General features: G+C 51.1%; 1 protein-coding gene across 2 annotated transcripts in view; it reads right to left on the reverse strand.

The window, feature by feature from the left end:
• The window catches only part of LOC121167074 (structural maintenance of chromosomes protein 5), a 66,296-nt gene extending 40,469 nt beyond the window's left edge, over positions 1 to 25,827 (reverse strand). For both annotated transcript variants that reach the window (XM_040996455.1, XM_040996454.1), the window contains exons 1-9: positions 25,657 to 25,827; positions 22,324 to 22,465; positions 19,483 to 19,535; positions 15,534 to 15,696; positions 13,405 to 13,539; positions 10,748 to 10,888; positions 7,878 to 8,039; positions 4,590 to 4,661; positions 886 to 1,141 (exon numbers count right to left, since the gene is read on the reverse strand). In XM_040996455.1, coding sequence (XP_040852389.1) covers positions 886 to 1,141; positions 4,590 to 4,661; positions 7,878 to 8,039; positions 10,748 to 10,888; positions 13,405 to 13,539; positions 15,534 to 15,696; positions 19,483 to 19,535; positions 22,324 to 22,465; positions 25,657 to 25,670 — 1,138 coding nt within the window. In that variant the 5' untranslated portion in view covers positions 25,671 to 25,827. The remainder of the gene's footprint in view (positions 1 to 885; positions 1,142 to 4,589; positions 4,662 to 7,877; positions 8,040 to 10,747; positions 10,889 to 13,404; positions 13,540 to 15,533; positions 15,697 to 19,482; positions 19,536 to 22,323; positions 22,466 to 25,656) is intronic.
• Between the last annotated feature and the right edge of the window lie 1,851 nt (positions 25,828 to 27,678).

The raw sequence follows: 27,678 nt of genomic DNA on the forward strand, positions 1-27,678 counted from the left end.
CCATCTGCTGGTCCACCCTCCAAACACCTACACAGCTCAGGTCTGACCAAGTTAAAACCAGGAACCTGGAACTCAAGGGGGGTGGCAGGAACCAGTCCACCTGAGCCATCACTGGACGCCTTCCAGGTACGCAGCAGCAAAAAGCTGCAACGGAAAACAGCGCTGGGAAGCAGATCCAGGACTCAATCGAGGTCTGATACGCGATGCAAGCATTCCAAGCAGTGTGCTAAGTAACCTACACCCAAATCAATTCTAATATAATCTAACAGTCTCATCACAGGAACAAGAATCAGAAAGAAAAGTTGTTCTAAGCTAGAATGCATGTCGGAGTGACTGTCAGAACATCTCAAGCCGACTAAAGTAGCCGCAGTGGAATAAGACGATTAATAATCAAGAACGGACTGTTACAGACAACAAGTAGTGGAGTTCACCAAGAGCCTCCTCCTGGCAAGCTGGGAGGGCGGGACTGGAGCTGGACTCTGCACACAGAGCTACGCCGGGATGAACACAACGGCTTCTAATTCATCTGTCACATATGCTGACTTAGACCACAAGCTCTCTCCCAGAACGTGCTGAGGATGCAAGGCTCGATCCCCTATCCAGGGGAAAGAAAAGGCAACACTGGATAGGCTTGGAAGAGCACAGCTGGCGAGTATGAATGAATAACAAATCTGACGGGAGTGGCAGTGAATTAGCTCTGCTAGAGAAATTAAGCCAACAGTTACAGTTAATAGCTGACACACAGTGGCTACAGGTATCTCAGGAACCGAGCTAGTGCGAGCAGAACTCCAGCAACAACCCTGATTGGCCTGAACAAATGACCACGTGAACAGCAAGGCGCACCAAGAAATCTCCATTTTGGAAGCATTTCTTAAGCACACTTACTCTTTCTTTCCTTCTCTAACGTCTGCTTTTCTCTCCGCTTGTCGATGATCTCGCCTTCACACAAGGCCTTTTCATCCTGAACTTGGCTCAGATCGTTCGTGACAGCCTCAATCTGAGGCTGAAGATTTTCACAGTTTTCAGCCGAATGCAGTTCATTCTGCAAATCTGCTATCATTTTGCGGGTATTACTTATTCTTCGTTGTCGGTCATCCTCTTCATTTTGTTTTACTATTAAAGCCTGCTGAAGCTCCTCAATCTAATAAAACAAAAGTGCATTAGGACCTTAGAGTTTTTTACTCCATGTTTGCTTTTCACAGTAATAGTTTTACAAATGCTGGGCCCAACACAGCAGCTTAGAAGCTAAAGTCCTTGCTTGAACACATTGGAATCCCATATGGGCACCAGTTCTAATCCCGGCGGCCCCGCTTCCCATCCAGCTCCCTGCTTGTGGCCTGGGAAAGCAAATGAGGATGGTCCAAAGCCTTGGGACCCTGCACCCATGTGGGAGACTTAGTGGAGGCTCTGGACTCCTAGATTCAGATTGGCTCAGCTGTAGCAGTTGTGGCCGCTTGGGGAGTGAACCAGCAGACGGAATATCTTCCTCTCTGTCTCTCCTCCTCTCCGTATATCTGACTCTCCAATACAAATAAATAGACAAATGCAAAGATATCCTGGTAGAATTTGACTACTAGATAACCAGTCTAAGCAGATTATTATTTTTGTTTTATTTGGTTATTCATATATCTCAAATACCTAAAACAGAACTTATCATATAGAGTATTCACCAGTAGAAAAACCAAGACATTTATAAAGCCAAGCATATTTTAAATATTTGCAGAAAGTAAGTATGTACCACATATTGTAAGACTGGAATTAAAATCCATGCGCTAAAGCATACAATTGCCTCAATGAGCAACAGAAATGACGATGTAGCTCAAAGTCTTAAGCTGAGCTATTTTCTTTCAACGAAAAATCTGCTTTATCAGCACTTCAGATTAATATTGTGAGGTTTTCATCATAAATCTATATGCTCAGATTCTTGACGTATATGCTAGTTAAAACTTTTAAAAATCAAGATTTGTAATTTGCCACCTGATGTTAGAGAAATTTTAATCTAAATCACTCTATCTACCACAGAATTAAGATTTTTAAGAAACATTAATTTACAAATATGTACTTATACACCCAATTTATATTTTACAACTAAAACTATGCATTAAAGGAAACACATCATGTAACGCATGTATTAGTTGGTCTTGTTTCAAAATTTCCTTCCCCATTAATAAAAGTCATAAAAATATAATTCATTACCATAAAACAGACTTTTAAACAAGTATAAACTTACAATCTTTGTATCGTTCGATGTTTAGATGTTCATGTCTATGAGACACACAGAATGTAAGGATTTTGATGGACATCATTAACAGTACACTGCCAGTGCCTTCTCCTTAAAGAATGCTGGCAAGTAGAACTCATACCTTTAAAACCACAGGGCCCAGCGCGGTAGCCTACTAAAGTCCTTGCCTTGCACACACCTGGATCATGCCCTGGTACCCCACTTCTCATGCAGCTCCCTGCTGCGGCCTGGGAAAGCAGTCGAGGACGGCCCAAAGCCTTGAGACCCTGCACCCCGCATGGGAGACCCCAAGGAGGCTCCTGATTCCGGGTCGGCCCAGCTAAAGCCACTGTGGCCACTTGGAGAGTGAATCATCAGACGGAGTATCTTCCTCTCTGTCTCTCCTCTCTGTATATCTGACTGTCCAATATAAATAAATATTTAAAAACAAATAAAAATGCACAGCTAACTGGGATTTATATCAAGGATGCAAAGTTAATTCAACACTCTAAAAACAATCACTACTTCCCCCATATTAGCAAGCTAAAAGAATACAATCATACAACAGATATAGAAAATCAGTTGACAAAATTACCCATTCATGATAAAAATGATCAGAAACATAGGAATATGTAGCAACATCTAAAATCTGATAAAAGCAACTATAAAATGCCTACAATTGATATACTTGATAGTGAAAAACTGGAGCATTTCCTCCAAAGAGCAAGACAGAGCAAAGAAATCCACACTGACAATTCTTCCTCAAAGTAACTGTAACCCTGGCCGGTGCAGTAAAGGCAGGGAAAGAAACTACATGAAAGTAAGCAAGGAGAACAGAAAGAAGACGTGATTACACTGAAAATCTCCAGCAAGCTGTGGCACCTCAGTGAGAGGCTGCTGGTGAAGGAGACAGACTAGTCAGTGAGGAGACAGACTAGTCAGGGAGGGGACAGACTAGTCAGTGAGGGACAGACTAGTCAGTGAGAGGCTGCTGCCGAAGGGACAGACTAGTCAGTGAGAGGACAGACTAGTCAGTGAGGGGACAGACTAGTCAGTGAGGGGACAGACTAGTCAGTGAGGGGACAGACTAGTCAGTGGGGGACAGACTAGTCAGTGAGAGGCTGCTGCCGAAGGGACAGACTAGTCAGTGAGAGGACAGACTAGTCAGTGAGGGGACAGACTAGTCAGTGAGGGGACAGACTAGTCAGTGAGGGACAGACTAGTCAGTGAGAGGCTGCTGCCGAAGGGACAGACTAGTCAGTGAGAGGACAGACTAGTCAGTGAGGGGACAGACTAGTCAGTGAGAGGACAGACTAGTCAGTGAGGAGACAGACTAGTCAGTGAGAGGACAGACTAGTCAGTGAGGGGACAGACTAGTCAGTGAGAGGCTGCTGATGAAGGGACAGACCAGTCAGTGAGAGGCTGCTGCCGAAGGGACAGACTAGTCAGTGAGGGGACAGACTAGTCAGTGAGGGACAGACCAGTCAGTGAGGGGACAGACTAGTCAGTGAGGGACAGACTAGTCAGTGAGAGGCTGCTGCCGAAGGGACAGATAACGTGTGAGCTGTAAGGCACAGAGGGCTTGAAGAGCTACACAATGCGGTGAAAACAAATCCAACGTCTACGTAGACGCAGACACACGCTGCTGACAGATCCGAGGACACGACGCAGTCAAGACGCAGTGCTCCCCAAGGGTTCAACACAATTCCTGCTAAGAGAACTGCAACATTTTTCTATACATATAAAAAAGATCTGAGTTTCATTAGGAATGGTAAAGCAAGAAACGCTCCAAATTCTTGCCTCCTTGAAAACAACGAGAACATTGAACAAAATTTGTCAAAACTTACAAAAACTTTCTAATTCAACCAAATGTGCAATACACTGCTTACAATAAGCTCACGTTTTCTCATTTAACCGCTTATTTCTAGACACTAGAACTATAAGCTGAGATTATAACATACCAATTGAAAAATAAAAATGTATTCAACATGAAAAGCCTTAGTGTATGTATGTATACTTTGTCTCAGTCCCAAGTACACATGGATTCCTACAGAAATTTCTTATAACAGAATAAACCCCCGTAGCAGAGTTAAGTCCCCAGATTTTCTCTGGCTAAACAAATAAACCCACCGCTACCCTGCTAAGCAACCCTCCCCACGCGCTACAAAGAGCACCGCGTACACATTTTGGAGCAGTCCTGAAGACAATGTCTGCGCTAGTGCCACACTGTCCAGAGGCAGTCCGCCTCAGACGAAGGGAAGCAGTGGAAGGAAGAGGATCTTCAACAACTCAGGAACAGCACTGGTCCCTAGTCCCGACCTGAAAGCGCAAAGGTGAACGAACGCAACGTTTCAACGCAGACCCTTACATGCTTATCCTTCCTTTCAATGAGGTCTTGCTTCTGTTTGCATTTCTGAGATGCTTCCTTGATATCTGCTGCCTGTAACAGAGAGCCAGAAAGAGGGAAGCATCAGTAAACCACTCAGTCAGTCAGTTAATCCACAGCAATACTTCCCCATGATTTATTTCAAACCAAAGTCATAACTATGATACCTACAGTTATTCCTATTGATATTAAAAGCCAATAGTATCATGCATGTGTATGCTTATTTTCTTGTACTTACTTTCCCATTTTATCTGAATCAGAAAATAGTCATATATGACTGTCAAAACATATTATTGCTTTTCAAAGGAATTAGGCTCAGAGGGAACAGCAGCCCGCATGCACAGTCCAAGCCAAAAACTAGGTCTCCTTTCAAACACAAGGTTTTCTCTACCTCGTATTTTAACGTTACACCAGAAAAACAGAAACTGCGCAACCTACACTGTGCAGCCCAGGCCTCAGAGCAGAGGGGACACTGCAGCCTCGGGGCTCTGGGAAGGCCGGCCCGAGGGCAGGGCCTTGGCTGTCAGCCCAGCAGAGTGGGCACTGCAGCCTCGGGGCTCTGGGAAGGCCCGCCTGAGGCCAGGGCCTTGGCTGTCAGCCCAGCAGAGTGGGCACTGCAGCCTCGGGGCTCTGGGAAGGCCCGCCTGAGGCCAGGGCCTTGGCTGTCAGCCCAGCAGAGGGGACACTGCAGCCTCGGGGCTCTGGGAAGGCCCGCCTGAGGCCAGGGCCTTGGCTGTCAGCCCAGCAGAGTGGGCACTGCAGCCTCGGGGCTCTGGGAAGGCCGGCCTGAGGGCAGGGCCTTGGCTGTCAGCCCAGCAGAGGGGACACTGCAGCCTCGGGGCTCTGGGAAGGCCCGCCTGAGGGCAGGGCCTTGGCTGTCAGCCCAGCAGAGGGGACACTGCAGCCTCGGGGCTCTGGGAAGGCCGGCCTGAGGCCAGGGCCTTGGCTGTCAGCCCAGCAGAGTGGGCACTGCAGCCTCGGGGCTCTGGGAAGGCCGGCCCGAGGGCAGGGCCTTGGCTGTCAGCCCAGCAGAGGGGACACTGCAGCCTCGGGGCTCTGGGAAGGCCCGCCTGAGGGCAGGGCCTTGGCTGTCAGCCCAGCAGAGGGGACACTGCAGCCTCGGGGCTCTGGGAAGGCCCGCCCAAGGGCAGGGCCTTGGCTGCTGGCCGGAAGCCGCACTGTGTGAACCTCTGCCTCATTTCTTCACTGAGCAGCTCATGCCCCTGGTACAAGCAAGGTAACTGAGGCACACCTGGTGGAATGTGCGTGGGCCACTCTCCGTGGACACCTGATGCCTCGCGGGGCGGCACTGTGAGAGTTCCACGGCGGAGGAAGCCACAATCTAAGTGGGCCACTCTCCGTGGACACCTCGCGGGGCGGCACTGTGAGAGTTCCACGGCGGAGGAAGCACATCTGAGCCTGGTCCTCACGGAGTCAGCCTGGTGACCTGCTCTACGTGAGCTGCCAAGCCGTGGGGGATCCGGGCAAGGGGATGCCACTCCTTCCCAGGAAGCTAAGCCAGAACTTACTGACTGTAAGCTGAGCACTAACGATGGGTATATAATGTCTTCAATAATAAATACTAAGCCTTTAAGAGGAACGTCACAACCACTGACCTCACCTTACTGAAGAGAGAAAAGTTCAAGGAGATTAAGTTGCTCAAAGCCGGGCGGTCAGTAAACAGTATAGTGGGAATGTAAAGACTGCTCTATGTGATGTAAAACTTATGCATAATTAAGAACACTGGATCATCTCCCTGACAGGAAAGTTTAAACAAATTACACAAGTTGGAAAATGTGTTCTACCGGGAACAGAAGTGTGCGGGTGGAGGGCAGCACAGAGAGCACACTCCTTTTCTCAGAAAAACAATTCTAAAATAGGCCAGGGTACTAGACTTTAAACAAACGGGCAGAGAGACGCTGGGCAATGCCTCAAGAGTCAGTTCCATTAGAAGCACCCAAGCAAAACTAAAGGCTTCATGAACTAACCTGGGATTCACCGTAGACCTTCCCCTCGACCGCACAAGCAGCAGCTTAGCCGGAACAGGAAACACAGGGACTAAAGTGTGTGTGTAAAATGAACAATGCAGCTACTGACCGCTACAACTAGTAATGACTGAAAACTATCTTTTTTAAATCTCTTTTGCTTGGCGAATTTCTAGAAAAATGCAGAATTTTTTACTATTAAAAGAGAGGACATACCTAAATAGTATCTATAATCACTTCTTGTTCTAATATTTAAAATGACCAACAGTAATTCATAGATCAGATCTAATGAAATCCCAAACCCTCACTTGCTCTTAATGACTAAACTTTTTTTTTATTGGAAAGACAGATTTAAGAGAGGAGAAACAGAGAGGAAGATCTTCCATCCTCTGATTCACTCCCCAAGTGGACGCAACGGCCAGAGCGGCGCCGATCCGAAGCCAAGAGCCAGGAGCTTCTCCCGGGTCTCCCACGCGGGTGCAGGGTCCCAAGGCTTTGGGCCATCGTCAACCGCTTTCCCAGGCCACAAGGTGGGAGCTGAATGGGAAGTGAAGCAGCCAGGACACGAACCTCGTCCATAGGGGATGCAGATGCATGCAAGACAAGGATTTAGCCACTGGGCCATTGCACTGTGTCCATGATTAATCTTTTACCTTAAAATACCGCAGAGCTTTCCTAACACAATTAGTAGCAAAAGAAACGCTACTGGACAGGCACAATGGCTCAACTCTTGTGCAGACGGTGTAACTGATAACAGCAGCTCAGATCAGAGTCTCGGGGACAAGACTGCAGTAAGCACAGCCACTGCACGCCAGGCCCCAGCCTGCACGCGGGCATCTCACGAGGGCACTGGCGTGAGCTCCAGCTGCTCTCCTCCCAGTGCAGCCCCCTGCTTCTGGCCTGAGAAAGCAATGGAGAATCGTCTCAGTCCTTGGCCCCTAGGCCCTTGTGTGAGACCCAGAAGCTCCTGCCTTCAGCCGGACTCAGCTCCAGCCATTGTGGCCATCTGGGGCATGAAGCAACAGATCACTCAGCCTCTCCTTATCTCTATACACCTGCTGCCAAATAAATAAATAAATAAATAAAACGCAAAGGAAAAAAAAGCCAAAAAACCCAATTTCCTTTTTCTTAATTTGCATCTTAGACTTTCTACAAAGTAGCAACCTTCCTGGATTAGGTCTCTGAAACCCAGCAGATGTGAAAAACCTTAAGCTAGTTAAATTTAGCAGAAGCTGTAAGCATTTGAAACATTTGTCAAATACGTTTAGATTGGCCATGGAAGCACCTTTTGCTTGATCTGAGCCTCCAGGCCATGGCGCTGTGCTTCAATCTCCTCCATCCGCCGCGTCATGGGGATCTGGCCCTCCTTCAGCCTCTTCACCTCGTCCTTCACGGCATCGCGGGCCTGCTTCACTTCCTCGTACTCCTGACGGACACTTTCATATTCCTGCCAAACAGTTAGAAACAAAATGCACCAATACTCACACGAAACCAATTTAGGTAAGACTTGTATCTCTGACAGGAAAGAAGTGTAAAATTCATCCTTGGTAGCAACTTTGGAAATAACAAATTCCAACATGTCTAAGCAAGCCTTCACAATGAGCCAGACCTTTGGCCTTCCAGAGCCTTCTTCCTGAAACTTGAACCCTAATGACTATGAATCTTACATTTTCTTCTAATTTATCAGTAAAGAAAACGATACAGGGAAAAGAAATATAAAAACTAGTGATGAAAGGTAAAACTGAATAAAAAACATGTGACAAAAGGAAAACAAAAGCGTTCCTTGTCACATCACAGACTAACAAGCATATGCTCAACAAAACTAGACGGAGAGGCAAGAGCCCTGGCCCAACCCTTCGGAGCCCCACGTCAGGCTGTGGGCACGCTGCTCTGCCATCACACCCGGGGCAGCAGGAGATGGCCGTGGGCACGCTGCTCTGCCATCACACCCCGAGGCAGGGGGTGGCAGGGGTGGCAGGGGACGGCCACGGGCACGCTGCTCTGCCATCACACTCCGAAGCAGGGGGTAGCAGGGGATGGCCGCGGGCACGCTGCTCTGCCATCACACTCTGAGGCAGGGGTGGCAGGGGACAAACGTTGACACGCTGCTCTGCCATCACACTCTGAGGCAGGGGTGGCAGGGGACAAACGTTGACACGCTGCTCTGCCATCGCACCCGGGGCAGCAGGGGACAGCCACGGGCACGCTGCTCTGCCATCACACCCGGGGCAGCAGGGGACGGCCGCGGGCACGCTGCTCTGCCATCACACCCGGGGCAGCAGGGGACAGCCGCAGGCACGCTGCTCTGCCATCACACCCGGGGCAGCAGGGGACAGCCGCAGGCACGCTGCTCTGCCATCACACTCCGAAGCAGGGGGTAGCAGGGGATGGCCGCGGGCACGCTGCTCTGCCATCACACTCTGAGGCAGGGGTGGCAGGGGACAAACGTTGACCCGCTGCTCTGCCATCGCACCCGGGGCAGCAGGAGACAGCCACGGGCACGCTGCTCTGCCATCACACCCGGGGCAGCAGGGGACGGCCGCAGGCACGCTGCTCTGCCATCACACTCCGAAGCAGGGGGTAGCAGGGGATGGCCGCGGGCACGCTGCTCTGCCATCACACTCAGAGGCAGGGGTGGCAGGGGACAAACGTTGACCCGCTGCTCTGCCATCGCACCCGGGGCAGCAGGAGACAGCCACGGGCACGCTGCTCTGCCATCACACCCGGGGCAGCAGGGGACGGCCGCGGGCACGCTGCTCTGCCATCACACCCGGAGCAGCAGGGGACAACCGCAGGCACGCTGCTCTGCCATCACACCCGGGGCAGCAGGGGACAGCCGCAGGCACGCTGCTCTGCCATCACACTCCGAAGCAGAGGGTAGCAGGGGATGGCCGCGGGCACGCTGCTCTGCCATCACACTCTGAGGCAGGGGTGGCAGGGGACAAACGTTGACACGCTGCTCTGCCATCACACCCGGGGCAGCAGGGGACGGCCACAGGCACGCTGCTCTGCCATCACACCCGGGGCAACAGGAGACAGCTACGGGCACGCTGCTCTGCCATCACACCTGGGGCAGCAGGAGACAGCCACGGGCACGCTGCTCTGCCATCACACCTTGGGCAGCAGGGGACGGCCGCGGTGTTGGAGTCCCTGCCTGCCCCCTCTGAGAGACCTTCAAGGAGTTCCTTGGCTCCAGGTGTGGGCCTGACCAAGCCCTGGCCAGTCAGGCCATTTGTGAGTGAACCAGTGGGTCAAAGAACTCTGTCTCTCTGTCACTTTGCCTTTCAAATAAAAACTGACCAAGCATAAGTACAGCAGTAATACACCATATAATACTGAATGAGATGAAGGAAGAAGAGAAAATAACACGAATGAGCATTGCGTTTCTGAAAGATTCAATCAAAAGAGTGAAATCAAGCTCGGTAGAAAAAATGGTAACCAAAAGACTTCAAAACACAAAGAACAGGTAAAAGAATGAAGAATATTGAACACAGGAGAAATACAAACAAAAAGATCTAAAGGAAAGACTTTCAAAAACAATTACAGAATATGGAACAGGATAAAGAAGAAAAAGGTTAGAATGTGACAGTCACATGGCTTTCCAACCTAATAATGATTTCCACTTTAACCTGGCAATCCATAACTATAAAACATCCTAACCTATTACATTTCATCTATTAGAGAAAGGAACGCATTAGAGAACTGAATGTTTAGTCTTAATCATGATCTCAAATAATAAAACATGCCTGAGGATGGGAAAGAGCTGAGCAGCGTGCCCAGAGGCGCACAGCGCGTGAAAGGCGCCAGCTCAGACAGCAGCTGCACCTGCAGGAAAGCCTGCAGAAATCCTCCTGATGTGGCAGAGAATTCCCAACAACCCATCCTGTAGACCACTGGCAACTGAGAAAACAAAGAGCTGATTAAATCTGGCAGAATCAGCATAGTGACCGACCTATGATCTGTTAGGGACAGTAACTAGTGCACAGCTATGTAATCAAACAGAGTAAGAGAAATACAAATTTAGCTGCCTCGACATATTAAGAAAAAATGCAGAGACATCAAATTTCAATATATGTAGTAACGAGTGCACTCTTTACAATCATTCTACGACTTAAAAGAATCACCTATTTTTGTTTCTAATAATTTAATACTTACCACCCAGGGCCTTTTTGCTTCAAGCATCTCAATTAAGTCTAAATGTCGTTTCCGTTCATAAAACCTTTCCACATCTTGTTTGTATCTTTCATTCCTTTGGATTATCTTCTCTAGATACTCAGTTTTCTCTTTGCATGTTGTCTAAAATGAATATTTGATGACTTATTAGTTTAAAGAAGACAACATGTCACATGCTTTTAACAATGAAAAGTGCACAATGTTGGTAGACTCTGAAAACAGTGCCAGCGTGGTGGCACAGCACACTGGTCGTCCCTCATGGGAGGCAGCTCAGGTCCCGACTGCCCTACTTCTGAAGCAGCTGCCTGCTTCTGGCCCACGGCCCTGGGCACCTGCCCCACATGGCATACTCAGAAGCAGCTCTTGATGCCTGCCTCCCTGGCCAGCCCAGGTACAGGAGCCACAGCAATGCAGGAAGTGAGTCAGCAGCAAACAAAATCTTAAAAAAAAAAAAAAAATCCCAGCAAAGGCTTCCCTTTGGGTTGTCGGGAACTGTTTAAAGGCGTCACACCTGAATCATGCATCGGCTTTCTCATGCACTCCCAGGCACGTGACGGAGGAGACCCTATGACAGAGAGCCGACTCTCCCCGTGAAGAAGGTTTCTGTCCGTGCACTTCTGGGAGAGGCAAATCAACTCCTCCGGTCAAAGCAAATGAAATGTCACTATGACATTACAAAGACCTCAGACCTGAGGACTTAGAAACAAGACGACATGGCTAAAGCCTACAGGCTTTCTCCTGTGCGTCAGCAATACAAACGCGGGAGACTCTGAGGATGACGCAGTACAAATGCAGGAGAATCTGCGGATGACGCAGTGGACAGGGAGGAGGTCACAGGCTGGCACAGGACAGACATCAGATGACGCAGTGGACAGGGAGGGGGTCACAGCCTGGCACAGGACAGACATCAGATGACAGTGGACAGGGAGGAGGTCACAGGCTGGCACAGGAGAGACATCAGATGACACAGTGGACAGGGTGGGGGTCACAGGCTGGCATAGGACAGACATCAGATGACGCAGTGGACAGGGAGGAGGTCACAGGCTGGCACAGGACAGACATCAGATGACGCAGTGGACAGGGAGGAGGTCACAGGCTGACACAGGACAGACATCAGATGACGCAGTGGACAGGGAGGGGGTCACAGCCTGGCACAGGACAGACATCAGATGACGCAGTGGACAGGGCGGGGGTCACAGGCTGACACAGGACGGGCATCAGATGACACAGTGGACAGGGTGGGGGTCACAGGCTGGCACAGGACAGACATCAGATGACGCAGTGGACAGGGAGGAGGCCACAGGCTGACACAGGATGGGCATCAGATGACACAGTGGACAGGGTGGGGGTCACAGGCTGGCACAGGACAGACATCAGATGACACAGTGGACAGGGAGGAGGTCACAGGCTGACACAGGACGGGCATCAGATGACACAGTGGACAGGGTGGGGGTCACAGGCTGGCACAGGACAGACATCAGATGACACAGTGGACAAGGTGGGGGTCACAGGCTGGCACAGGACGGGCATCAGATGTAGGACCAGATCTTCGTGAAGATCTCGAGCAGCTGCTCTGGTCACCAACCCTGAGTAAGTACAATAACAAACTGCAATTACATCTTACATAATTAATAGCATAACCTGTGTAATAAACTGCCCAGTATATCCTGTATAACAAGAGTATAACCGTTTATACTTCAACAAGGGATCTGTTATGAAGATTTCATGAGTTAATTCTAGTTGTTAAGACAAACAACAACAAGATCCACAAACATGAATTTTTTACAAACAGCATTCTATGAAAAGAAACGTGTTATCTACATATGATCACTAAAGGAAACAGGAAGTCAATGAGTAAGAATCCTGTAACTTTCTGGTACAAAAAAACTTACACTGTAATTGGCTTTTTTTAAAAAAACTGTTTTTATCGGAAAGCCAGATATACAGAGAAGAAGATGTTCCATCCAAGCAGCTGCAATGGCTGGAGCTGCACCAATCCAAACCCAGGAGCCAGGGGCCTCTTTCAGATCCCCCATGCGAGTGCAGGGTCCCAAGGCTTCATTCAGGCTGTCCTCGACTGCTATCCCAGACCGCAAGCAGGGAGATGGAAGAAAAGCTGGGCCACCAGGATTAGAACTGGCACCCAAATGGGATCTCGGCTCGGGCAAGGCAAGGACTCAAGGACTTTAGTCGCTACGCTAACGTACCAGGCCCAGTTATTGACTTTAGAAATTCAATTAATGAAACCCTATGCAATGTTCCCATGGCTAACCCATGCCTTATATGTGCCAGGATACCATATGGGTACCAATTCATGTCCCAGCTGTTCCATGCCCCTGACCTGGGAAAGCAGCAGAGGATGGCCCGAAGCCTTAGAACCCTAACCCATGTGGGAGACCCAGAAGAAGCTCCTGGCTCCTGGCTTTGGATTGGCTCAGCTCTGGCTGATGCAGTAACTTCGGGAGTGAACCAGTGGACGCAAGATCTTTCTCCTTCTCTCTGTAAATCTGCCTTTCCAAGAAAAATAACTGAGAGCAGGCAATACAACCCTGAGTAGAAACAGAATCAGCAGCATAAACAGCATAGTGACGGGAACGGCTCCCCATCCGCCACACGCCAGCAGCTCGAGCGGCACACACCTCCAGCTGCTTCTCCTTCTCCCGGAAGTTCTTGAGCTCACAGTGGTACATGTGCATCTCCGGGGGGCCGATGGACTTCTCAGTGGCTTCAAGGAGCTCAATTTTGCTAAGTTTAGCAAATTCTCCAACTTTGTCCTAGAGCAAAAATTAGCACCAGTAACTATTATCACCTATATTTATACATGGTATTTCACTCAATTACACACTTACAAGCATGGAACTCCTCCCAAAAGACATGAGATATCAATCTTCACATAAATGTTTTATAAACAGGATAAAAACTACCACTTTTGTGAAACACATTAAAATGCTCTACATTAACATTTACCAGTTGAAATGGTTATATACATAGAGTAACATAATAAACAGTTTTAGCACACAGGAAGACATAATTACGGGGCTGAAATGAACACCACCACACATCAGACTGGCTGTTTGAAGCTTTTTAAGCAAAAAAGTCATTTCAAACTTCTACTTCTGGAAGTATTATCAAGTTTTACATTTGCATTCAATTTGGACATTTAATCAATTCACTATTCTGTTTCTAAATCAAGCTATAATTTGGTTAATGGAAGCATTCAAAGACAATTTAGCAATCTTTGGCATATCACTTAACATTCATTATCAGGATTTTTAATTTTTAGTAAACAGTATTAAAGGACAATTTTTGAGAGTATATGTATAATTACAAATTTTATGTATCAAGTACCTTATGCAAGTACGTTAACTAAAAAGCTAGTAACAAAACTGTAAGAGTTTACAAATGGAAGGACACGGTTATCTGAGAAACTCTCTAACAATCATACAATGTCTAACCTGGACTCCATTAGTCTTCTGTACTACTCCTAATCAGGAACATTCCACTGGGAGAGCGACCTGCTGCAGGTGGCAAAGAACCGTGAGGTGAGCCAGTGCAAGAATGCAGGCTCAGCAGCGCGTACTCAGCCACACGGTTCCAGCTTCAGCTTTCTGCAAGGCATCCCTGGGAGGCAACTGCGCCAGGTGGCCGAGTCACAGGCACCAGTGGGGAAGGCCTGCAGGGAGCTCCCACATCCCAGCTTCTCCTCCATCAGTCCTCCTGGACCTGCAGGGAGCTCCCACATCCCAGCTTCTCCTCCATCAGTCCTCCCGGGCCTGCAGGGAGCTCCCACATCCCAGCTTCTCCTCCATCAGTCCTCCTGGACCTGCAGGGAGCTCCCACATCCCAGCTTCTCCTCCATCAGTCCTCCTGGGCCTGCAGGGAGCTCCCACATCCCAGCTTCTCCTCCATCAGTCCTCCTGGGCCTGCAGGGAGCTCCCACATCCCAGCTTCTCCTCCATCAGTCCTCCTGGGCCTGCAGGGAGCTCCCACATCCCAGGTTCTCCTCCATCAGTCCTCCTGGGCCTGCAGGGAGCTCCCACATCCCAGCTTCTCCTCCATCTGTCCTCCTGGACCTGCAGGGAGCTCCCACATCCCAGCTTCTCCTCCAGCAGTTCTCCCGGGCATGCAGGGAGCTCCCACATCCCAGCTTCTCCTCCATCAGTCCTCCTGGACCTGCAGGGAGCTCCCACATCCCAGCTTCTCCTCCATCAGTCCTCCTGGACCTGCAGGGAGCTCTCACATCCCAGCTTCTCCTCCATCAGTCCTCCTGGACCTGCAGGGAGCTCCCACATCCCAGCTTCTCCTCCATCAGTCCTCCTGGACCTGCAGGGAGCTCTCACATCCCAGCTTCTCCTTCATCAGTCCTCCTGGACCTGCAGGGAGCTCCCACATCCCAGCTTCTCCTCCATCAGTCCTCCTGGGCCTGCAGGGAGCTCTCACATCCCAGCTTCTCCTCCCCCAACAGTCCTCCTGGGCCTGCAGGGAGCTCCCACATCCCAGCTTCTCCTCCATCTGTCCTCCTGGGCCTGCAGGGAGCTCCCACATCCCAGCTTCTCCTCCATCAGTCCTTCAGGGAATGTAGAGAGTCAACACAGAGACAGAAGTCTGTTTCTCTCTGAATGCTTTTCAAATAAAAATACATACTCTTTTTCTTCCCAAAGAGGTGATCTTTTATATTATATAGCATTGCAATTTAGACTCTTTTACAGTATTTTAAAAACACACTATATATACAATTTTCTCATCTTCACATTTCTGCTGACCGTACCTGAGGCAGGAACTGACAGAGATTGCCCACTTGAATATTTAAGGCTGCGACCTGCTCTTCTACTACTTTTTGGGTTGTAGGTTTTTTGTTGATGAACCAAGAGGATTGATTTTTTGTCACATCAATCTCACGGGTGATTACAAGATTTCCAGAAGCCCTGAACCTAATTGGAAAGAAATTCAAAAATTTTTCCATGTTCGTAAAACACGTTAGTTTAGAGAGAGAATTTTCCCCAAATCCTCTTGTACCAAACACCAGACAGAATTATTGTAGGGTTTTGTTTGCTTTTGCTTTTCCTATTTTGGCCTCTCTCAAGAAGGAAACCTGGACATTTTATTAGTAATAATACTTTAATTGTCTACATGTCAGTTACTATTCAACCTTTAAAATTAAATTATTAAACTAAAACAAATGCCAGCACTAATTCCCAAACCGTGAGCAGAGGAGTCACATAGCTAAAGTAACTTTTCACCACACTGTTATCCAATCAGATATGTTGACTGCAATTAAAAAAATATGATGTATAATTTTAAACACCCCCTAGTTGGAAACCATATGAATAAAATCTGACTCCTGCATAAACATTTCCAAAAAACTGAATACTCAAGCAGCCCCATGGCTGCCTACGTATCCCACTTCAAATTCAGAAGGAATTTCACCCCATGGCCAATAGAATATTACAAAAAACAGAATCTGAAAGAAGGGTATTTACTGATTTCTTGCTTTTACAAGTGCTAGTGCTCCACACCTCCCATCTCTTCACCCATCTTCCTCACTGGGAATCAGCATGTGGTGGAGAGATAAACCACTGATCCCCAACGGCTCCACGGCAATGCTGTGGCAACAGGCTCCACTGTGCTCAGAATACATCACACTAAGGTCAGGACTTCAAAATACTTACAAACTTTACTTCCAGAACAACTAACGATGAACACCCTTTATTATCCTCTTGCTGTAAATAATTAAAATACCTTCATAAATCCTTGCATGAACAATCATGGAAGTGAGGACTTTTGGCAGTGGGGACCCAGAATGATGTCCCCTTTGAGGATACTTGTCCAAACAGGTGACTACAAGGATTCCCACGGGAAAAGGCAGCCAGGCCCAGAGCTGCTCAGTGTGGACAGTCTAACTACCCTTCATCACCATCAAGGAAAAGTCACAGGTGACTGGCAGATGACTGGCAGGTGACTAGCAGGTGAAACAGCTTAGCCCACTCCTAGTTTTGGGGAGTCACAAGGCCGCAGCCATGCACTGGTGTGTGTGAGGACCAGGCCTATGGTGGGCAGGGATGGGATGAGCTAGGCTGGTTGTAGCACCTGCCAGGTGGCACGAGAGATGGGGCTGAAGGCAGAACTTACCAGGCAGCTGCATCGACAAGTATGTGCACTGGCTAGCGCTGTTGACAGACCCAATCTGACCCTGCACTGGCCAGTGCACAAGAGTTAAGTCAGAGGTCACCCCAGGTGGGGTTTCTCGGGGAACTCCCCAACTAGATATTGGACTCAAACCCTGGCAACAGGAAAAATCACAATATATGTGATTTTTATCACAACAGGAAAAATCACAATACATGTGTCTGTCCTTGTAGTGTTTGTTTCAGGACGGGGCCTCCTCAGTTGCTGATGCTGTGCAGTGGACAGAATGACCAAATACAAATCTAGGCCACCAAGGGACACTGACTGCCTCATCAGAGGATGGGAAGCAGAACAGGTTGGACCACTCTCCTGGCCAAGCTCTGTAGCATGTCCCTAGCTCCGCAGATGCCTTAAGGTGGACTTGACCAGCCAACAGACTTTGCAAAGATCTTCTCAACTCCGGTACAATGAAGCCAACAACTTCTTGGAACTATCAAACCTCTCAAACAACACCTTGAACAGTCTTCCCCACATCAGGGTCTCTAAGGCGTCATCACATGACTGCTCCCCCTCCAGGTGCTAATGTGGTTTGACAGCAAGGAGCAACTCCCTCCCCTACGCCTCATGCAAACCCGAGAATAGTAACAACTGAAACTCTATCCCACCACCTTCCTCCAACCCTGACTCTCCCTACCCTAATCTGGCCCTCACAGCTGTGTATCTCTCTCAACTATGTAAACATTTAAAAATAAAATCGAAAATTTTAAGAAAAAAAGAAAATGACAACATGAAGTCATTATTTATCATATTAAACCTAAATTCAAATGGACTAAGTTCTTCAATTAAAAAACACGGACCAGGGCCCAGAAGGGTAGCATAGCAGTTAAAGTCCTCACCTTGAACGCGTAGGGATTCCTTATGGACACTAGTTCTAATCCTGGCAGCTCCACTTCCCATCTAGCTCCCTGCTTGTGGCCTGGGAAAGCAGTCGAGGACTGCACAAGGCCTTGGGAGCCTGCGCCGTGTGGGAGAACTAGAAGAAGTTCCTAGCTCCTGGATAAGGATCGGCACAGCACCGGTCATTGCGGTCATTTGGGGAGTGAATCACTGGACGGAAGATTTTCCTTTCTGTCTCTTCTCCTCTCTGTATATCTGACTTTGTGATAAAAATAAAATAAATTAAAAAAAAAAAAGTCCTCTGGGCCCGGCGTGGTGGCGCAAGTGGTTAAGGTCCTCGCCTTGCACGCCCGGGATCCCATATGGGCGCTGGTTCTAATCCCGGCAGCCCTGCTTCCCTTCCAGCTCCCTGCCTGTGGCCTGGGAAAGCAGTCGAGGACGGCCCAAAGCTTTGGGACCCTGCACCCATGTGGGAGACCTGGAAGAGGCTCCTGGCTTCGGATCGGCATAGTATCGGCCGTTGCACTCACTTGTGGAGTGAACCATCAGACGGAAGATCTTCCTCTCTGTCTCTCCTCTGTATATCCACCTTTCCAATAAAAAAATAATAAAAATAAATCTTAAAAAAAAAAAAAAGTCCTCGAGCCCTCGCCTTGCGAGAGCCAGGATCCCATTTGGTGCCAGTTCTAACCCCGGCTGCCCTGCTTCCCATCCAGCTCCCTCCTGGTAGCCTGGGAAATCGGTCGAGGACGGCCCAAAGCCTTGTGACCCTGCACCGTGTGGGACACCCAGAAGAAACTCCTGGCTCCTGGCTTTGGACTGGCTCAGCTTCAACCATTGCAGCCACCTGGGGAGTGAACCACTGGATGGAAGATCTTCCTTTCTGTCTTTCTTCTCTCTGGATATCTGACTTTGCAATAAAAATAAATAAATATTTTAAAAAATAGTAAAATAAAAACTATTTCCTCACATCCCATAAAATAAGGGCTCTCAGATAATCTTTAAAAAACTTTTTCAGCTCACAAGCCCTATGGCTCCCTATAAATTATCCAGAGAGTGTAACTCTGCCTAAAATTCATGTAACAGCATGAATATATTCCCATGTGGATTACCAAGGACAGTCCACTGGCCTCATCAGACGTTATCCTGTGATCCCTGAAAGAGCTCCCAAGAGCGGTCCCACTGAGCCCACGCAGGAGCGGTCCCACTGAGCCCATGCAGGCCCAGAGAAAGCCACAGTCGTGGCCACCAGAGGTGTTACTCGGGACAAGAAAGAGCAAGCAACCAGTTCTTTTACACACGAGTGCCCACACCATCACCCACAGCAGAGTCACACCCAGGCAGCCTCCATCCCACCGCAGGCACATTTATACCGCACTTTCACAAGAATGGGCATAATACTTTGAAAATCAGAAAAAAACATTGTAAATTTGTGAAAAATATTGTAACTTAACAAATACTAAACAGTGGTATATTTCTATTTCATTACTTTTCATAACTGTAATTTGCTTGATATTTTTTCCAAAGTAGAATTCTTACTAATTTAAATAATATTTGAAGATATATGAAAGAACTTGATTATTTAGAAAAAGTGTTCAAACATTATTTCCAATATTTATAACAATACTGCACCAGCATTCATTTCTAAAATCAATATTATACGGGAAAAGTGTCTTGGAACTTTTACCACTTACAATTCAATTTCCACCATGCCTTTGAGACATCCTCTCTTCACAAAGAACCCAACCTGAGAAAGAAAGGGAAAAGTGAGCAGTGTGATGACGCTTCCGGCGCTGCCTGCCAAACCAGGGCACCCCAACAGCTTCTCCTAGGTTCCCTGCCACACCCCAAAAATACCCTTTGCAAATGTGCTCCTTCCATTTTCCCCCCTCACAAATAACAAAAACAGTATTCGTCAAAATCCCGGAAACCTCAACGTGTCAGGTAAGCTGTCGAGCAAGGTCAAGCCAACAGATGGCAGAAACAGCATCTAAGTCCAAGAGAGCTGGCTCGTCGGTGTACTCAACACACTAAAGGACTCCAGGAACAAACCCTACGGGCAACGGTCCCCGTCGCACGTCACCCACTGAGTGCCACGCCAAGCCTCCTCACAGACAGTTCCAGACACACACATTGGACATTCTCACTACCCTGTTAGCAACTGACAAACTGTCATCAAGTAACTTTAAAAGGAGTGATACCGGGCTGACGTGGTAGGCTACATTTCTCGCCTTGCACGCGCTGGGATCCCATTTGGGCACTGGTTCGTGTCCCACATACTTCACTTCCCATCCAGCTCCCTGCTTGTGGCCTGGGAAAGCAGTCGAGGATGGCCCAAAGCCTTGGGACCTGCACCCCCGAGGGAGACCCGGAAGAAGCTCCTGGTTCCTTGCATCAGATCGGCTCAGCTCCAGCCACTGCAGCTGCTTGGGGAGTGAATCAGCAGACAGATCTTCCTCTTTGTCTCTCCTCTCTGTAATGTCTGATTTTCCAATGAAAATAAATCTTAAAAATATTTTTGATACTTTATGGCTGAGTCCTTTTGTGTTTAGAAATAATAGATAGGGCCTGGTGAGATGGCTCAATGGGCTAATCCTCCCCCGCAACTGCCAGAACCCCATACGGGCGCCAGTTCTAATCCTGGCTGCTCCACTTCCCATCCAGCTCCCTGCTTGTGGCCCGGGAAAGCAGTCCAGGATGGCTCAAAGCCTTGGGACCCTGCACCTGTGTGGGAGACTGAAAGAAGCTCCTGGCTCCTGCCTGGTTCAGCTCCAACCATTGCGGCCACCTGGGGAGTGAATCAGTGTACAGAAGATCTTTCTGTCTCCCCTCTCTGTAAATCTGATTTCCCTCTCCAACAAAAATAAATCTTTTAGAAAGATATAAATAATGTGTGGTTTCTAGTTGCTGAATGCACTTTTATAACATGTTCCCTACACTTAACTGTGTTATTCAGGTGCTCTGAGGTCAGTTCTTCTCCAACCGATCTATTGATTACCTTGCTGGCAGCTCTCCCACTGCAATTACCTATCCATTATCTCCTCATTACAATTTTCAGATTTTAGCCAGCAGTATCCATGAGCTCAGCATCCATGCATTCAAAACTAATGAAGACGGAAATCACGTGGAAAAACCTGCCTATGTTTGGAACACATACATTTTTCCTTCCCATCGTTCCCCTAAACAATACTGCAAGACTAGTTCTAGGACACGCCATCGCACTCAGCCTGTAAATGGAGGTGACCCACGGCACGCAGGACACGTGTAACCACAAGCACTGGCACCCCGCCTTAGACACAGGACTGGAGAGACGCAGATTCCAGCAGACACCCCTCCGGCCCCTGAGCGAGCTGCCTTCCGCCATTCCTGGTCCTTTCCCTTCTGTAGCTGCAGTTCCGCCTTTGTTCCTCTTCCTTCCCAGGTTTGCATTCAGGGAGGAGGTTACAGTAGAAGGTGTCTGTGGATTTCCTGTTTGAATCCTGTCTTGGACACATAAGGCTTCTAGGATCTGAGGATTCAAGTGTCTCCACTGGTCCCCCTTGCCAGGCGCACTGTCAAGCCCTCAGCCCGCGATCCCCTCCGGACTGCAGCTTCTTACATCAGCTTATCTTCCTTTGCATGCGCTTGACTGCTGTACTACATTTTCTCCACACTGCGATTTACCTGTATTTTAGCATATCGATGATCTCAAGTGTCTATGTTAATGCTTTACCTCTCCACTAACTTGCTCTTCAAGTTCTATATTTTAAAGTTAATTACATTCTTTTCCAAATTTCTTCATTTGCCATTTATTCCTGTTAACTTGCAATGTTCTTTTAGCTTACACTACGTGTCTGAGCTCTGCCGATCTGCAGTCTGTTGGCGCCTGCTGCTATTCAGCTGATTCATTTTTCTCTCATGTTTTGCGACTTGCTGTAGGTACAGACTATTATATATACTATAAATACTGTATGTATTTCTCGGAACTAATGAGGATTAGATTAGAGGTATTTTCCCTCAAAGGATTTACATTTGCTTCTTCATTTTATGATTTGTTTATTTTTATTGTGCAGGCAGAGCTACAGAAAGCAGAGTGAGAGGTCTTCCCCCGGCTGTTTTGCTCTCCAAATGGCCCGAGCGGCAGCAGCCGAGCCGATCCGGGAGCTTCCTGCAGGTGTCCCACGTGGACACAGGGGCCCAAGGACGTGGGCCGTCCTCTGCTGCTCTCCCAAGCCATCAGCGGGAGCGCAACCAGAGTGGAGTAGCCAGGACACGAACCGATGCCTATCTGGGATGCCAGCATTGCAGGCAGTGGACTTACCCGTTGCACCACAGAGGTGGCCCATCAAATTATCCTTATAAAGATTCTCAAGGAATACAGTCCAGAATAGTTCCAGGAATGGAAATCTGCTTTCAGCTCCTCCACTGTCACATTGCTTCTACACAACCACTACAACCTCACTGTAAGCCAGTAACTGAGAAATAGAAACGCGTTGGCTGCTAAAGACAAGCAACAACTTTACCTGTTTATTTTTTAGGTACTTAAATTAACTCACCTTATCTGCCCGTCCCATGAAAGCAGGTTTGCCTGCTAGTCCAAGGCAAATGGCACAAACAATACTCGACTTTCCTGTTCCATTAGCTCCAACGATCATGTTTAAGTTGGGTCCGGGAGACACTTCGCAGGCATCGTATGTTCTAAATTACAAACATGTGAAATTATTAAACAGAGATAAGAGTGTGCCCTTTACATCTTATCATCTCTTATCAAGCTCTCTTCATCATCTACAGCATCTCAAATTCCTTTCAAATCCAGCTCAAGGGCGCTTACAATCTACGATGAGAAAGTCAGTGAAAGAAATGAGAAAGTAATTATCAAATATCAAAAATATAAACTGCAGTGAGTGAAGATGCATTTTTATAACTTATCAAGTTATCACTACACAAATAAGACAATTTTAAAACAATCTTCACACAAGCAGTTACGGCTTATCTGACATCTGTGGGTTTTTCCATCAGAATGCTTATCGGCTGCTTACATATTCTAACAGTTGAAACAATCCAACCACTTTTATTTCAAACAGAAAAAGGAAGCTATGTATCAACTCAAGGTGACATGAAGACTCCATGCTGCCAATAGTGTCACCAGAGAACCTAGCGCCGGTCCACACGGAGCTCGATTTCACTCGCAGGAGCGAGAAGGAACTTCCTGCCAGGGCACTCTGAGGTAGCCCCGGGGCCTCCAGGTGCCCGCTGCCGGCACTTCACGTGAAACCCTGCCTAGCTGCCAAGGCCTTCGGCAGAATGTGAAGGAAGCTCTCTTAGGTCTAAAGACCCCGGGTTGGAACCCAAACTAACGCGCTGTGCCTATAGTACTTCAGCCAGTGCTCGGTGGCACCAGGACTAATGCCCAGACAACTGAGCCAGCACGCATCAACCACACTTCTGAACGGTGACCATTCTGAAATGCATCAAGGGTAAGAAAGTAACTCCAGGGGAAGGTCCTCTAGTCCCACTGTCTACACAGCAACGACCCGCTTTCAGACACTTGTTCTGTTGGGTGCTCAGTCACTAAGCATCCTTTATTGTAATGACTACAACTTTGGGAAATGACCTGACAATCAACTCCTGACTCAACCATCCCTTTCTAAGGAATTCTTAGTGCCAAACCCCCACCTCCCTGAGCTCCCGGGAGTGCTCCCTTCTCACAGCACACCCCTGCTGGGCGCCTGGGTGCTCCCCATGGCTCAGCAGAACCCACACACTGGAAAGGAGTCAGACGACCTCCTCAAGTCAGTGTCACTCCGCCTCAACACCGCTCCTGGATGTGGCACAGCAGTCACCCTAGCACATTCAGAACTAAATCCACCATCGTCACCCTCCCGGCCAAAGCACTGTCCCTGGCTTCTCGGTGTCTGGGCTCACTCACAGCCCCATCACTCCGATCAGAATCCCAGGCAGGCCTGTGTCCTCTTTTGCCTCTAATCAGATCAATCACCCACCGTCCAATCAATGACACCATCTCATCACACTAACTCAGTTGGCACAAATGCAAGTATCACTCGGTAACAGAAGATGCTGAGTTGGAACAAGGATCCTTGGTAATGTTGCCCCCAAGGATCTTCTGCTTTGTCTCCGCACAGTGCTCTTGTCCTGTCACTTTCGGCCCCGGTGTCACCTGTGCTTCTGGCCTTTCCCTGCAGTCTGTCCTCACCCAGCAGCCTCCTCTCCCAGCTTCACCTGCCCTGGCTCACTCCCAGCAACCTTGCCCTCACTGGACCCTCCCCCAGCCCTCCTGCTCTTTCTACTTTCTTGCTAATTCTCTCTAAGCCCACCCCTGCCCTACTTCTCTCCTGCCAAGCGTCAACTTTTTCTCCACTGGATGGCTGACCTTCACTCCCCACACCGCTCCACCTCCTCCACCTCCCAGCCTTTAAATAAAGTTCCTGCTCTGCTCAGCAGCTGGCGGCCCAAGGCAGCGGGGTGTCCTGTATGTGACATCAACCTAGGACCCGGTGTTGGCCAAACACTCACCCCCACTGGCTGTGGACGCCCCCGGGGAACTGTACACCACCTCCCACCCCCCACTGGCCATGGACACCCCCCCGAGACTGTACACGCCCTCCCACCCCCCCACAGCCTGTGGACACCTCCGGGGACTGTACACCACCTCCCACCCCCCACTGGCTGTGGACACCTCTGGGGACTGTACACCACCTCCCACCCCCCTCTGCCTGTGGACTGTACACCACCTCCCACCCGCCACTGCCTGTGGACACCTCCGGGGACTGTACACCACCTCCCACCCCCCACTGGCCGTGGACACCCCCCCCCGAGACTGTACACGCCCTCCCACCCCCCCACTGCCTGTGGACACCTCCGGGGACTGTACACCACCTCCCACCCCCCTCTGCCTGTGGACTGTACACCACCTCCCACCCGCCACTGCCTGTGGACACCTCCGGGGACTATACACCACCTCCCACCCCCCACTGGCAGTGGACACCCCCTGGGAACTGTACACGCCCTCCCATCCCCTACTGACATCTCTTTCAGGGCAGCCCCAGCTCTGCAGTGCCAACAATTACCCTACGTGCACGATTACCAAACCTCTCACCGATGGACTTTTCTTCCGAGTTCCTGACCCTTGTAATTCCTTCTGGGAAAAACTCGCAGAAGTCCCACAGGTAACTTCCAAGTCACAGGGACTACAAGGTATGCGTTATTCTGCTGAAAGCGCCCGCCTTCGGCACAGTACCTTACCATTTAGTATTAGAATGCATCTTTACACAGCCTCTTTCCTTTCACCTTCTGCTCTGTGCAAACTCTCCTCTTGCCCGTGTCCCCGGGGCCTGCGTGCTTGCCAGGCGGTCCTCCTCCCTGCTCCCCGGGGATCAGGAACCCCGCCACTCTCCGCTGGAGGCCCTGGGCTCAGGGCTCGCGCACAGTCCGTCCACACGCACTGACAGCCACCATGCAGCCCTAGTGATCGCCCGACACCAACTCAACCCGGGCCTGCGACACCGAAGACTTCTACCCCTGCTTCCCAAAGCTCTGTCCGAGGAGGGACGAGATGCGCCCAGCGCCTCCCGAGAGCCGAGGCTACAGGCCCCTCCTGACTCCCACTGCGTCCCCACGCACAACTCCCGCGAGCTGGTCCGCACGGAGCTGCGTGCACCGCACACCCGCCTCGGCTCCTGCACAGCCCGGGGCTGCGGGGCAGGCCAGCCGGGGCCGCACGCCAGCACTCCCCATCCCCAAACGTCAGCTCGCGGGCCTGCAGGGGCAGCTGGCCTCGGACGGGTCCAGGGAACCGTCCCCACTGCGGGCCCTGCCCGCTGCGGCCCCACGCACGGCCCGCCCGCGCCCCGGGCCGCCCGGCCACTCACAGGAAGTTCTCCATGAAGATGCGGACGATGGAGCCTTCCACGAAACGCCCGGCCGCCGGCGGCAGCGGCGCCTGAGGAGCGGCGGCCCTTCTCTTGCTCCGCACCTCGGACGCCGGCTCCCTGGGCAGAGCGCTCTCGGAGGCCGCCGCGCCCGGGGAGGGCGCCTTGCTGCTGGAGCTCGCCATCCCGGCTCCCGGGGCGCCCCGCCGCGCCTTCCGTTCCCAGTGAGACACCGAGCCCGCCGCGCTCCCGCGCGAACGGCCTGACGCGCGACGCCGCCGGAGGCCCGCACGGCGCCTGCGCAAGGCCGGCCCCGCCCCGGCGGCCGCGGGCTGAAAGCGCTGCTGAGGCGGGCTGGGGGCGGGGCCAAGGGCGGGAAGCAGAGGGCTGAGGGCCAGCCTGAGGGCGGGGAGCAGCGGACGGGGGGCGGGGAGCCGCGGGCTGGGGGCGGGCCTGAGGGCGGGGCTGGGGCGGGGAGCCGCGGGCTGGGGGCGGGGCTGGGGGCGGGACTAAGAGCGGGGAGCCGCGGGCTGGGGGCGGGCCTGAGGGCGGGGCTGGGGCGGGCTGAGGGCGGGGAGCAGCGGGCTGAGGGCGGGGCTGGAGGCGGGCTGAGGGCGGGGCTGGAGGCGGGCTGAGGGCGGGGAGCCGCGGGCTGGGGGCGGGGCTGAGGGCGGGGAGCCGCGGGCTGGGGGCGGAGCTGGAGGCGGGCTGAGGTGGGCCTGGGGGCGGGACTGAGGGCGGGGAGCTGGGGGCTGGGGGCGGGGCTGAGGGCGAGGAGAAGCGGGCTGGGGGCGGGCCTGAGGGCGGGGCTGAGGGCGGGGAGCTGCGGGCTGGGGCGGGGCTGGAGGCGGGCTGAGGGCGGGGAGCCGCGGGGTGGGGGCGGGGCTGAGGGCGGGGAGCAGCGGGCTGAGGGCGGGGCTGGAGGCGGGGAGCCGCGGGCTGAGGGCGGGGAGGCGCGGGCTGGGGGCGGAGCTGGGGGCGGGCTGAGGCGGGCCTGGGGGCGGGCCTGAGGGCGGGGAGCTGGGGGCTGGGGGCGGGGCTGAGGGCGGGGAGCTGCAGGCTGGGGGCGGGCCTGAGGGCGGGGCTGAGGCGGACTGAGGGCGGGGAGCCGCGGGCTGGGGGCGGGCTGAGGCGGGACTGAGGGCGGGGAGCTGCGGGCTGGGGGCGGGACTGAGGGCGGGGAGCCGCGGGCTGGGGGCGGGGCTGGGGCGAGCTGAGGGCGGGGCTGAGGGCGGGGAGCCGCGGGCTGGGGGCGGGACTGAGGGCGGGAGCCACGCTGCAGCGTCCGGAAGTGCTGAAGGCGACCTCGTCAGGGCAGGGCTGTGGACTTGGTTCTAGAAGGCCGCGGAGGCGCTCCCGGGCCTCGCTCCCGCGTGGCCGCCGTGCCCGGCTCAGGGAGAAGCTGGCCTGCCGCGGGACTCCATGTCTGTGTCAGTCAGGGCTTGGCGCTAGGCCCAGACGGGGCGGCGACTGCGCGGCCTCCTCGCCTCGGCCTCTCGCCGCGTGATTTAAAAAATAAAGTAACTGCCGGGCTGGCGAACGAGCCGTCCTTTATAAAGGAGCCCCTCCGTGTGCCAGCGTGATGGCACACGCGGGATTCGGCTGGCGTGTGCCTCGCTGGCTTCAGTGTCTCCGTGCCACAAGCTCTCATCGGTGGCCAGCAGTTTCGTTAACGGAGTGCATTTTGCATTTTCATGACCGTGTTTAAGAAGTTTGAAAATGGAAGGATCCCAAAGCAGAGACAACAGCCACTGCTGTACGTTCCTAGGGTACACCGCGCGGCAGGTGCTCGCCTGGCTGAGCAGCCGCATCGCCCTGACCCACGCCGCCCGTGGCATTGCACCCCTGAGCCCCTGCTTTCAGGCACTTGAGTGAGCCAGCATTGTGGCCTCCCCTCTGTGTGACTCAAAAAATAAAGTTAACCATCTGATATTTCTTCTACCTTTTTCCTAGTAGTTACTTTTAAAAAGTTACTCGTCCACATATGACTATGTTCGCTGCACACAGCTGTGTGTTAGGCAG

The sequence above is a fragment of the Ochotona curzoniae genome, unplaced genomic scaffold (genome assembly GCF_017591425.1).
Source record: "Ochotona curzoniae isolate NIBS_2020 unplaced genomic scaffold, NIBS_Ocur_1.0 patch305, whole genome shotgun sequence".
Lineage (NCBI taxonomy): Eukaryota > Metazoa > Chordata > Mammalia > Lagomorpha > Ochotonidae > Ochotona > Ochotona curzoniae.